General features: G+C 48.0%; 1 protein-coding gene across 1 annotated transcript in view; it reads left to right on the forward strand.

Moving 5' to 3' along the window:
* Positions 1 to 11,459, forward strand: part of LOC142804009 (uncharacterized) — a 41,649-nt gene extending 30,190 nt beyond the window's left edge. Inside the window, exon 2 of the mRNA XM_075890467.1 lies at positions 661 to 11,459. Within this exon, the coding sequence (XP_075746582.1) occupies positions 661 to 10,464 (9,804 nt within the window). The 3' untranslated portion in view covers positions 10,465 to 11,459. The remainder of the gene's footprint in view (positions 1 to 660) is intronic.
* Positions 11,460 to 14,219: the final 2,760 nt, after the last annotated feature.

The raw sequence follows: 14,219 nt of genomic DNA on the forward strand, positions 1-14,219 counted from the left end.
TCCCTTCATCAGGGGATGCATATAACTCATCCCCTGATGAAGGGAGGTCCCCTCCCGAAACTGTTGGGAAATAAATATATTTATCCTTGTTGACAACGCTCCCGTTGTGCCATATCCCATATATATATATATATATATATATATATATATATATATATATATATATATATATATATATATATATATATATATATATATAACCTCTATGACGAAGGCTGTTCCTTCGCCGGAAAGTACACCGATAAAAGAATCGCTTGCCTTTTCGTACGTGTACCAGCTTTTTTTCATGTACGTACCAGAGCCACTGCGCCCTGCTGCATATTAGTGTGCCTTGAAGATATGGTACATAAATTAAATAATGAAAATAATCAAAAACGTCTTATACACTTAAACCTAGTAAAAGATGTGGATAATTATTTAAACACGACATTCAGGTGGCCACAAGAAAATGAACCCAGTTATTCAAACTTTCAGCTGCGTATTAAAAACAAAAATAAATTTCGCTCATGAAGTTAGCACTATCGTGGTAATGAGTTTACAAGCATATTTATTGCGCGAGTAACACCTCAAGCCATGTCTTGTTTGGTCGTTTATCTTGTCAATCCTTCAAATATATACTCAGATAATGAAAACGCCTTCTTTCTTTCCTGACTCTTTCAGGTGTGGCTTCTTCTCCCTTTTCTGGCTGTCTCCTTCGCCGCGCCTCTTGGCGGCACCGAGCCGGGTGGCCTGATTGGTCGCAGGGAGCTCCGCCGACCAGCGCTGGTCTTGGAAGCCCAGACAGTCAGCAGTGGTGCCGCAGGCAGGCGCCAGGGTGTCCTGTTCAAGACTTCGTCCAATTTCGGCGGACGCAGGAGGCTCTCCACTCCTGCTGGGTCTGACGCAGCAGGGTCAGTGGAACCTGATTCAAGCGAAACCAGCTCTGACGACGCCATAGCCAGCCTCATCAACCAATTTGGAGGTGTGATACACCAGAAGCGCCGACTAGACGATGATGACGCGGTTTCAGAGGAGGGCGACGAACTTGTCGCGGGTCCTGCGGGCACCAAGGACTCAATTCTCAGCGCAGGATTCGACAGAAAGCCATCTGAACCTGACGAAGGTGAAGAGTGGATGCCAACATACGGCGGTGGCTACCGCAAGGAGCCGGAGCTACAAAGCAATTACAAGGCTCTTCTATCTGAGCCAGACTTCGGTTCGAGCGTGCCATCTTCAATTAACGACGCGGCAGTCGTAGCAGGCAGTACCAGGGGAGTGCAGGATACAGCTGCAGGGGCAGCGTCTACCAATCACACAGACAGCGGGGCTCAGCAAGAAAAAACACCAAGTGAGGAGGCAACAGATAAGACCGCAGACTCCGAGGACTGCAAGGACAAATCTACGAAAACAGGTGATGCAGCACCCACAAGCGCCAAAGACGCTTTGCCCGTCAAACTATCAGAAATAGCTTCATCTGTCACCAATTCTGCGTCCCAGACATCCGCCAAACTACCAGTGCCCTCGCAAGGCGTCCAAGATGTGCCTAAACAAATTTCAGTCGAAGATGACGAAGAATACGAAGACGATGAGGATTATGAGGACGAAGAAGAGCATGTTCAAAGCAATGCCGACAAAGAGGACGCCAATAAAATCCAAGGCGATGATAGCAAGCCAGCATCAGTAGCACCTCAAGTAAACAAAGCACCTAATACCAATGCTGAAGCAATGACCTATATTGGTGAACAAAAAGTAGGAGTATTTGGGGCCACACCGCAAATTTCTCAGCTTACCGAAAATAACCAAACTCTTGTAACGTCCAGCTCAGCTGCAGTGACTCCACCACAAGACGGCGTTGCCCGAGCTGCAAACACTGAGGATTCGCAACAAGCGAAAAAATTGATTCCTCGCATTGAGGAGCCAGCCAGTGAACAGACGCCTACGGTTACAAATCTGCCACTTAGTGCCGTTTCTGCTGAACTCGCCGCAAAGAGTTCCGTTCATGACGGTATGTTAAACGCAGAGCAGATAGCCGAGTCGTTGTTCTCGCAGCAAAAGGAGATTTCTACCGGGAGCAGTTCCAGCAGTAGCACTAAAAGCCCCGATTTAGGCACCTCCGTGAAATCTGATTTTTCTAATACTGTGTCACCACGCCTTTCGGTACATTCAGTAGCGGATCAATTACTTGTTGTTAGCCCAAATAATTTTCAGCAAGAAAATGAGCAAGTGGTTTCAAATCCTAGTGCATTGTCAAAGGCTGCAATTGATTCAAGTGGGCTACAATCCGGTGTTGTCTCTAACAGTGGTGTAAGTTCATCAGGAGATACTAGTGTCACTTCAGAAAAATCTACTGAAGACTGCAAAGACAACTCCAAGGGCAATAATAACAACGCGAAAGAACGTAAAACGATTGTGAATGTGCAAGACGGCTCCGTATTAGTACGTGCCAATGAACAGGATCAAACATCAGGAATTTTCACTGCAGTCGTACACTCGAATGACCAAAGCGTACAACATTCATTCATTGACCCTGTCAGCCGTGAAGCCGCGCAAGCCGAAATAATCGCTGCCCTAAAGCTCCGTGCTGGAAAGAATGGCTCATCAGAACAGCCAAACACGCAAACGGAAATTTCAGGTGGAAAACGACCCGTTAGTGAAAACTCTGGTGTTATTTCAGATAGTCCTGTGCAAGCGGCAACGCTTGAGCATGCAAGCGTGCCACTATCGATGAGCGAGAAAAAGGTGAGTAGTTCTCACCAGGTAGCTCAAAATGCTGTCCAAGCTGCAGGTGCTGCACTCATGGACCATGGTGTGCCATCCGAAGTACCAAAAGAAAATATTCAACTGTCGAACTCTGAAGGCTCTAGTGAGCTAGCCGTGTCAGAAAGCCTTATACCTGGCTATGGAAGTCCCGAAACGGTTGGCGTGTTTTACACACTGGAAAATGTTGCAAGTCAAGGTTCTGTCCCGTCTGACACGGCTAGTTTTGTAGCCGAGGCGCCCGCTGTAAGGTTTTCGAAGGTGACTAATGAACAAAATGAAACTAAGTTCTCAGAACATCCAAGCAACGAAACGACACCAAATTTGTCGACAAAGTTAGCTGGTAAGGGTGGTGACTTACAAACACCTGGCACAAACTCCAGCGGCCAAGGAAGCTACCAAATGGCTACCTCTCTCGGTGCAACAGTTGAAGGTATCGAACCTAAAAGCACGCAGCAGAGTGTTCCAGACGACTCATCAACGTCTTTCGTTACTGGTACTGACTCGCTGAGCACAGCAAAGGACCACAAGTTACCTGTTAATGACTTGGCAGAGCCGATAAGCTCGAGACCAAAGCCTGACTTTCATGAAATAAGCATCAATGTCACGGACGGGAAAACTCCGATTGATGTCAGCGGCATTGTTATGACGCTTTCCGAGAATTATAGCAGCACGCCATCCCGTCCCAAGCCTTCCACAACCATCACGGACAGCACGACAGGTCTCGTTATTGAAGGCCGGGACTCAGACGCACCCATCGATGTCAGTGGTATAGCTACTTCCTCGGACACACCTGCAGATGAGAAGAAAACACCCAGCCAACGACGAACAGATACAGGCGGGGGCATTGAAACTATGAAAACGTCTCAAAATGAAACGGAAGGGCCCTCAAGTGGCAGTATTGCGTCAACAAAAAGGAAAGACGATTGCAAGGACGATGACAATTCGAGCGTAGACAAGAGTCCTCACGGAAAGCCTGTGGTTTTTGAAGCCACGCCTAATATGAAGGTCACTGGTGCTTCTAGTCTTCTTGCTACAGATGGTAAAGTTGAAACATCTGAGAGAACATTAGGCAGCGCAACAGGAGATGTATACGACGAGAACATCACCGAACAGAATGATGCGCCCTCTGATGAACCGCTTGAAAGGAGACCTGGCGATCTCTCAATGCCAAGTGAAGGGGAACCTACTGTCAATGAGAGCAAAACTCAGCCGAAGAAGTCCCAAGGCACTGGAACAGGATATGTTGTGGCTGTAACGTTTACTCCCACTGATGACGATGAAACTATGACAACCTTATCACCGCTTACCACACTGAACAATGTCGTAGGATCAAACAAAGAGCAATCACAGTCAGTGACGTCAGAGGCGCAGGTCACTACCCCTTCGTCAAAACCAGCTAGTAATGAACCAGGTGATAGAGAATTGGGTGGCATTGATGTGCCTGAGCCTATTTCGAGTAGTGAAGAAAAACCAGCAGGGCAAAGTATTGCGAGAGTCGTCAGCCTCATGATGAATACGAACGAGTCATCCAAACACGCGAGTGTACCATCTACGATAGGAAACAGCGTCTTGTCCGCAGCCGTCAAATACACGCCACTTCCCATTTCAAGTGTAAGCATATCGACTGTGGGACCATCTACAGCTACGCTTTCAGCACTTGGATATGAGACAGTGAAAGAAATTCAAATCGCCTCAGAGCCCGCACTGGCACCCAATCTAAAAGAAATTCCATTGATAAGCCCTACCACGTCACTTGACAGAAAGCAGGACACTGACAGAGAACTTCGAAACGGTGAAGTTGCTGAAAGTGTCGCAAACCAAGACAGCGCTTCCCAGGCCACACCACCAAACGTTATTGAGCCACAGAGTGTCACCGCAGCACCTACTACAACAACTGGCATTATCTCAGCTGGTCACTACAGTTTAATTGATGTCCCATCTAGCGAAACGAGCACTGACACATCTTCTACGCCTGATGCAGCACCAAGTGAAGTAACATCAACCCCAGCAAGTTTGGATGTCACTGCAGCATATAGAACCACAACTACTTCATCAGTTGAAGGTCCAGTCACCGAAGCGACGTCATCTACCAGTACTTCTGGCGCACTCGCTGAACTGTCTTTCACGCAAAGCGCACCTGGTAACCTGACTGTTTCTTCAGAGACGCCACAAGTTTCCGCTCAAGAACATGACGCCGCTACCCAATTCATTAACGAAAGCAAACCGGAACTTGGCGCAGTGCCAGCAGAAGTGCCGTCTGAGGTCGTAATCAACTCAACTGGAGCCACACAGGAAAACGCTTTAGCAGAAAATATGTCGACAAACGAAAGTTCACCCGCTTATCCGCCATTGTTTTCTACAAGTGAAGGTTTGCTACCCGGAAAAACAGGTACAATCACGGAGGATGCGCAAGGTGCCAGTATCGAGGCACCGTCACTCAAGCCTACCTTGGTGGTAACGAATGAGCAGGTGCCTGTATCGAGCTTTAGGGGTACTGATGAGCAAACTTTGCAAGCAAACGTACCTACTGCTAAAAGCTCACCCCCTGCCATTAATGAGTCGTCCCTAACATTCAGCTCCATGGCTTCCGATGAGCAAGGTTCGCAAGAAAACGTAAATACTCCTGCGAGCCCACCAGCAGCTATCACTGAGCCGTCACCTCCCTTAAGATTGAGTAGCGCCGGTGTGCAAGGTTTTCAAGAAAGCTTGCCTACTCCCGAGGGCCCAACTTTGGTAAATCCGTCCATTCTTACTAACGCAGAGGCTACAAATAAATCATTGCCAACAAGTTTGTTCGTGCCACCAAGCTCTACAAGTGTTCCATCCACTGTGACTGAAAATACCAATGTGGTTACAATGCAGACTGCCACTGAAAATGTGAAGGAATCATCAGGCACAACGGAACTGGCGTCGCCACCGGACACAACCGTAGCTACATCAACGTTACCGACTGTGCATGTACCAAAACGACAGCAAGTTACACCAGGTCTCCCCCTCAAGCGGCCTATATTTCCTACACGGCCACCAAGCTTTACCACCGCAGTTGGACAGAGAAGGTTACGGCCCTCAGATCTGGTTGGCACCGATGGTAACTACGTCCAACCAACAACCACGACAGCACCAACAACTAATTCATACACTAACAGTGCAAACATACCTTCTACAAATGAAGACGAACAAACCAGCCATCCGGTCATAGAAACACCGAATATTTATTTGAGGCGACCCCACTTTCCAAGGCCTTTAAGTGCTAACCGCCATGCCACAACCAGAGGCAAAGCTCCCGGAAGAGCTACGGGCAGAAGACGCAAGCCTGGCAGTAGAGGTGGCAAACGCCGCACTACTACAACACCACCACCACAAGACACTACAACGGTAGCACCTCTGCTCCTTGAGGACACCAACGCTGGACCATCTGGAATTGCAGAGTTTGGAGCACGTATTGGAGCTCGTGTGTCACAGGGCCCGCACTTACTTGTGCCAATGACAGAAACGCCACCAACTTCAGAACCGCAAACCACACACGGGGATTTCAACCGGCCAGTGAAAGCTCGTAGAACTAAGCGGCCTAAGACACGACCTATGACAAGACCCCCTGGAACAGAATATAACGATGTTCGGTACGCTAACAGAGCACCAGGATTTGCTAGTACTAGAATTGCTGTCGACAAGGAAACAGCCTACGAGACGACGCACGGGGCCTACATTACCGACGTTGCACCCGCTTCAACAACTTATCGCACAAAGTCGCCTCTTGTTGCCGAAGTGACGCTACCATTCACAGAATCGACGGGAACAAGCGCTCTTTCCACTGTGGAGTACGACGAACCCCTCAATGATCAGCCAGAGTCATCAAACGCAGAAGATCTCGGGCAAGATGCATCCTTGCTGCCTCACGATACCGCAGTGCAAAGCCAATCATTTGACAGCCAGCTGTTACAAAATCAGCCAGATGCAAATATTGGCTCCGACGTTACAAAGCACACTGCGGAAACTACTATAACTCCTCATATTCCTACTGAGAGCCTAATCATTTTAAACAATGAGGCTACAATCATCAAGGACAAGGACAAATCAGAACTGCCTGAAACTACTTCTAAATCAACTCTTGCATCATTTCCAACCTCGTCACCTACAACTTCTTACGGTGCGAAATTGAACTTCGAGTCCAGTGCTGTGCCAGGCACTTCAGGTGGGGCCACAAGAGGAGTTAGTCACGTTGAATATAGCGAGCCAATATCTACCGATAGACTATCGACTGAAAGGTACAAAGCAGTCACTGAAAGTGCTCAAGTCTCGCCAGTCACTTCAGCACAAGTCACAAGTCAGTCAGCAAAGGCGGTCTATAGCGTACCAAGCCTGTCAAGCGGTACGCAAAGCAGTCTTAGTAGTGTCACTGATTCATTTGTTACAGATAGTAAATTCTACCCTACTCGTTATGATCATCAGCATATAACAACAAGCGCGCCAACAGTGCCTCCTACAGTTGGACCTGTATTCTCCTCTAGCGACATTTCAGCAGGTCAATCAACGAGCGCACCAACAGCAAATGAAGAGTTCATTCCACCGACTCCAGAAATTGATATATCCAGAATTACAACCACTACGACGCCAAAGCCAACACAACCACCTACAACACAGAAGCCGTATTATCCGCCTCTTCCCAATCAACCAGCCAATCCAGTTGCCGTATTTTTGGTCGGGGAGCCCGGGCAGGACCAACGTAACGCGTCGGCTCAGAAAACCGTGCCCGAAACGACAAGAACCTCCCAGCACACAGCTGTTTCTGAAAACTCGAGCAGTAGAGTTCCTCTCCAAGGAATACAGTCACCGGAAACATCTACGATTTCCGAAGTACCCCAACAGTCCACCACAAGAAGACCGGAACTGGGCGTTCCCCCAAGTTTTCTCATTCCGAGCAACCCACGACAACCACAGTCAGCTGTCTTTGAACAAATTAGAAATCCGGGTCAGTTGGCGCAACCAAACGGTGCAACAGCTGTCACATACGCTACAGCTACTAACCCTCAGCCTGGAACGGGAGTAAACAGAAACCAGCTCAATGCTGCCATATCATACAACGCTCAGACAAGTGACACCCCATATACCACAGCTAGTCCTCAGTCAACAAACACTGCCACACCTACTTCGAAAGCATCACCGAGCGGATTGTCCGCCCCTCAACAACTGAGTAACGCCGCAACCACCGAAACAAGGCCAAGGCCTCCTTCATATGTCGTCGACCAGCACCAAAGCCCTTTGACAAATGTTCCCCCTAATGCTCCTTTGAAGACATACACACTAGGGTCATTGGCAAAGCAGCCAAGCGCCGAAGGCTTTCCACCGAACGAAGGTGTAAGCACCAAGCCGCAAGCACAACCATCCGCACCTACTACGAAGTACCCTATTTCATCAACCAGCCGGCTCCGTGTACCGCCATCATATGTTCCACAGCCGGCTTTCTTGGAACCTCTAGGTCTTCAAGTCCGACCACTCATTCTCACCCAAGGTCCGACAAAAGCACAGATTTCACAGCCTCCAAAAGAAACAAATTATTTGCAGTCATTGGGTCTAGCGCTAAGCAAATATCAGCTTCCTGCCTTTCAACAACCATCTGGGCCAATCGAGAACACCGGCATAGCTATCGCGAAGACACAAGCTCAAAGTGTGCAAGGCTTGCGTATGCCCGCTGGACCAACACAGCAAGCTGCCACATCTGGGGCTGCCGCACAGCCCAGCAGGCCAACTTATAACGACGATGCACCATTAAGACCAAACCTCAGTCAACCTAAGCTCCAACCGAATGTACCACAAGTACCCCACACACAACCGGCATATATACAGCCCTTGGGTCTTCAAGTCGGCTATGTACCGGAAGCGCAAGGCCACATTGGAAGCAATGTAGGCACCCCTCCACGCGTACCTCAGCCACAAGTACGTGTGCCACAAGTTGCGCAGCCTGCTCCTTCTAAGCCTGCGGCACCGCGACGCCCTCAAGTCGCAGCTGTTACGACCCAACCACAGGGAGTTCCTTCTGGTCAGACAGCAAGAAGGATTCCACAAAGAGGCACTAGTCAATACCTTGTTGGACAACCAATAAGTCAAAATAAACCTGTATCAAGTCCCGCTCCCGCAAGGCGTCTACCCGGTGCTGAATCAGGACAGAGTTTTGTTGCACCAAGTGGAGCACAAGCTAAACTAGGGGCTCAAAGACCACCTGTTGCTTCCACTCCTCCCCGGGCTAGCAAACCATCACAAGCTTCAGCAGTCACTCAGCAGCCTGCACCCATCAGCGTTCCTCAAGGGCCGGCTGCTCCGAGGCCACATATAGGACAGGCCCATACTCGTATATATTTCTCTCCACCAGTTCCCATGAATAGGAATGGATCGAAGCAACCTCCATTGCCAGTTTCTCCTTTCTTCTTGAGCATTCGACACGATCAAGTTGTTCAAGAGAATGAACCTTTCTCTGTCGTAGGCAATGTATTATCCTTGAAGAAAACTATTCCTGACGACATTGTTCTGCCCGCTCAAAAGGCACAGCAGCCAACTCGAGCAGTGGTGGTGCCCAAAAGGCCTAATTTCGCTTCTGAAACGCTACTCCAGATTCCACAAACACCAAGGCCTGCTAGGGCTCAAACGCAGAAGGGGAAGATCTCTGCGCCTGTTCCAGTGGCGAAAAAACCCTCACCTTTCCCGAGCTACACTCCCCAATCTCAGCAGCCGGGAACCGTTCGACAAATAATATTGAGCCCAGCAACAGGGCCTATACCTTATCAGCCAAAATCTGTTGTACCAGCTAGCCAAACGCTTCCTCAGCAAGGAACTCATGGTGTGTACAAAGTCAGCACGTACGTACCAGTAGCGTCAGCGTCCTTGCCAGGAAGGCCAGGCCTCACTGCCACATCATATGTACCCACAACGCCAGACGGTCAGGTACTGAAGGTCACCTCAGTTCCAAAGCCAGTAACTTCCACCGTTAACCAGGCCAATCAAAACGGAGTGCAGAGTGTTGTCGTACGCGCTGTAAGTTCACCGGGCGTTTCTGGAAAGCAAAAGTCCATCAGTCCGTCTGCTGCTGCCCAGCTGTCTACCGGTGTTTTAGCTGGCACCACTCAAACTCAGGGTGTGTCTCCAACAAACGTTCTCCTTCGTCAAGGTCTCGCGCAGGCACCACAGCAACAAGTCGTGCAAGTAACTTCATACAACCCACAGGGAAGCCCGCAGTTCCAACAAGTGCAGCCTACCTACGTACAGCAAGTCCCTGTACAGCAGGCTTACGCCAGAGGTCAACAGCCTGGTCTCAGATTACAATTGCCCGTGTTTTACTCTGCCGCTTCACTGCCATCAGGACAAGTGCAGTACCACCCGAGTGCAGCAGGTCTTGTCGGACAGTACTCTCCACAGCAGTTCCAAACCGTGTACGCCGTACCACAAAATGTAAGAGCGTCGGAATCGAGCGCATTAAGGGCATCGCAACCCGTTCACGTGGCCCGTGGAAACTCCGGCTTACAAGCCGCAAACGCCGGGACAGCAAAAGTTCAGGGCTTCGCACCAATAGTGTACGCCAGGCCTCCCGTGACGTTGGTCGAGAGGAGACCATACTACGCTTTTCAACAGCCCGTATATGTGGCAGCATCTGCACAACAGCCAGCTCAAGGCGCACATACGCTAACAAGAGCTGGCCATCAGGTTCAGCAACCTCTTACTCTAAGCGTTGGCTAAACACGAGCTGTGGGTCCTAGATAAATTGTATTTAAAACACTCTATTGAGAATAATACTTTGTCCGAAGAGGGTCATTTTTGAGGACTGAGCTTTCAAGTAAAATATTCTGCCTATGTGGTGCAGCAACTAGGCCTAATTTAAACAACCTTGGGTTTCGCGGGTTACTCGCTCCTCTCAAAAACCATACCCTCAAACAGTCACAAATTGGCTATCTCGCACTTTAGGAGCGCATTTAAAAGCGTGTATTCAACAGAGTTATGAAACCACCTGGAAGCCGTAGCGAAAAGACACAACCGCACTGCTCAATGTCTAGCACGTATACCATCGCAAAAATATTGGTGTCGTTGCTAGACTGTCACTCAAAGATTGTATTTATTTGTGTTCGTGTTGTAGTATGACGTGTTTTCCCGTTTTTTTTTTTTGCAAAATAGGAGAATGTACACGCAGCCTGCGCGCTCTCTTTTTAAAGTCCATGCAGCCAAGCGATGAGGTATAAAAATAATGGTGCTTCTAAAGCAGCAGCGCACAATATACAAGTGTTTGGGTTATTGTATTCCAGATGTAACTCAATGATAATAATTATGGCATTCTTGGAATAGCCAAAATATACAGCACGCTGGTAGTATTTATGTGCCTCACGAACATATTCCTCGGACCAACCGGGTTTTCATCTTTCCGGGTCTTCAAACGTGCACTTACGTTTTTGTTTCTTTTTTAGGGAAGTGGAGTGGGAGAGGGGTTTTCTAACTGATGTTCACACTACGATCGCACAAAAGAAACTGTTCTTTTTGTGTGCTGCCCCGGTTTGCAGCTTCTGTAGCATTCGCCTTGTCACAGTGAATGTGCTTTGTAATGAACTCCGCCCGCATTGTTTGGTCTCGTGCACTGTGGATGTTTTTGAGCACGAGAGTGTTAATTATGTATGAATGTAGTCAATGTGTCGTAACGTGTGGTTGTGATTTATGTTACAAAATAAAGTTGTTTTGAACACAAACATTTCTTCCTGCACATTGGCACAAGATGTTGCACTTTCAGCACGTCACGGACATTCGACTGAGGATATAAATAAGGAAGGGTACATACGAGCCACACGTGGTTAGCAATATGCCTATGTCTTCTCCTTCGCAACAAGCATACGAGAATGCCAAATATACAGGTAAGGCGATTAGTATACCGAAGGACTAATAGAAAAACCAAAAACAACTGAAGATTCAGCTGCTACAAAACGCAGAACGTTAGTTTGAATATACTATATTCCTCGCCATACTTCACAAGAGACGTGAAAATCAATGTGCTCGTGCGAATAGTTTACCCGACGCGTGCTAATATAGAGACCCGGTTTCGGTAGAGCGAAATTAAGCATGCTGCACCGATGTGTGCGTTTTCTGATGAGTACACGTGGAGAAGAGCTCGTTTCATTTTCCAATGTCACTGTAAACTTCAGAAATATTTCCTTTCACGACAATAGTGTCACTCATTCAAAAGCACAGATATGATTTTATATTGCGGCAATCAAACAAATACCCCCGTATTAATTGTAACGTGTTTGTTGTAGTGAGACACTTTAGAGCGAATATGGATTCAATAATAATTACAAACGACCGCATGGTGTCTGTAACTATAACTTTTCTATATAATCGCGTGTGAAGAAATAGCAAGCTTGCAACTATGCTCTTATTTTTTAATTATTAACGAAACCCTCAGGAAACCCTGGGCTTACATGTATAACCGAGCGGCACAAAGCACAGGGATGGGTTCATCGGCCGAGCATGGGAGAGACCTTTGCCCTGCAGTGGGCGTAGTCAAGCCGATGACGATAATGATGAATTCCGGCAGGCGGCATAAAACGTGAGGTATGACAGATAAAAATAAAGCGAAAGGTGAAGTTCTTCTGTGTGGCGTTGAACCAGCAACCTCCCGCTCCTCAGCGCGCGGTGCTAACCCCTAAACCGCAGAGCGACCCTTCTCCGACATGTTTATGACAAGCCATTTATATACACCATGTAGCACTGGCGGTACTAACAGCACAGAAACTACGGCACGTTTTAGTAATTATTAGCGAGATGGCACGACGGGCGCACGTGCTCTAGAGTTCGTCGTGCGGCACAACCTCGCTCATCTTAGTGCACCCGCACCTCCACATGGCGTTGTCAAAGTGGTTATAGACGAGAGCACGCTTACCTCGCACACAGGCGCCTTCGACGGTATACCCTCGCTCTCACAGATGCCATAATTTGTTTTGAACTGCCAAGGCGTTCCTCGCTAGCATGGCAAGCAGTGGATATTGGCCTTCACAATGTGAAAAAAGCGCCTATTCACGCTGCGCTAATTTATAAGATGTCATTTGGGTACCCCTGTGCCATCTTCGGATGCAAAAACAACAAAAGCAAGAGTAAAGTATTGTTAAACACTATCAATGCAGATTCCAACGCGACGCGGCAATCATGCCGGTGTAGTCTATCCTGAATGCACAGATTTCAACCCGGACCGAAAAACGCCGAGCTCCGCCGCTAGTAGATATAATCACAATCGGCGGAAAAAGTACGAGTCCAGTTAAGGTGTACAATTAAATATATATCTTGCATTCACTCAAGCGCGACGCCGTCTGTTCGGCTTTACAGCAGCGTTTTGCGTCCAGTATGCTTGTACAGTATGCGGCATCAAATCATTGCCGTACATTTTCGCAGGCTGCATGCAAGTAATGGGATATATTACGATTATTACGATTTACGCGTGTATGCAAGCACCGCTGACGTATACAATAGTTGTGGCGTACTATAGCGATTCAAAGAGACGTGAGCGGTGCGAAAAGCATAGCTGTCGACTCAGTCAAACTGCGGCATGTCTTGACTCACTAGGAGAATCTGTGCTTTCGGTCGTCGTCATCGTAACATTTCAAAATCTTGTTCTGGTTGGCACTTTAGCAACGCGTGTGTGTTCTGAGTGCCCGGCATGAGTTGCAAATGATAAACGCATGCAGTGGATGAGCGCAAGTTGGAGCGATATTCTAGTGCTACGTTGACGCCGACTTACAGCACGAATTCCGCTTGCACAAATTACCACAGCCAAGGCACGCCGCAGTGCGAGTGAGTCAAAAGCAACGCTATGCGCTGTTCGAGTTTCCTTCAATCGCAATAGTATACGTGTCTGATGAAGTTCTTTCCGAAGAATGCAATGCACCTGCTGTGGACATTCCGGACTGTCAGGAAGGTCTCCTCAACGTTTGACAAAAAAATCTGCACAAAATTCCAGCAGAGGAAGAGCGCGCAACATTCTGACAGCCAGACTAGGGTTGGGAAGTTTCGCGTTTGATTTGCGGAGTGTCTTCTCGCGTGGCAGTGCATAAATGTATGCTTTGTCGCGCTTGCAACAGGTGGCGCGATGCGCTTTTCTATGTGGCAGCACGCACTGAGCTCGCTGTGTTCTGGTGTATAGAACATGGTGTAGGAACTTATTCTTACACCATGATATATATGTTCTCTATATAGCGTGGTGACTAACTCGCGCGCACGCTTACTTCGGATTGGGGTGCTTTGTACCTCTTGTACTTCCACCGCAAGTTAGCTTTAAAGGAGTACTGATAGCAAATTTACTCATATCAAGGTTGTCGCGTCAACAAGTAGCCATAAAGCCCGTAGTAGCGATTCGCTACCTAGCAGGCAACTGAGAGATGAATAACTATCACTTTTATTGATTTATATCGCTGGTATCTCGCACGATTCAAAATAGATGAAAATCCCGCCATTTTTAGCGC

The sequence above is a fragment of the Rhipicephalus microplus genome, chromosome 3, assembly GCF_043290135.1.
Source record: "Rhipicephalus microplus isolate Deutch F79 chromosome 3, USDA_Rmic, whole genome shotgun sequence".
Lineage (NCBI taxonomy): Eukaryota > Metazoa > Arthropoda > Arachnida > Ixodida > Ixodidae > Rhipicephalus > Rhipicephalus microplus.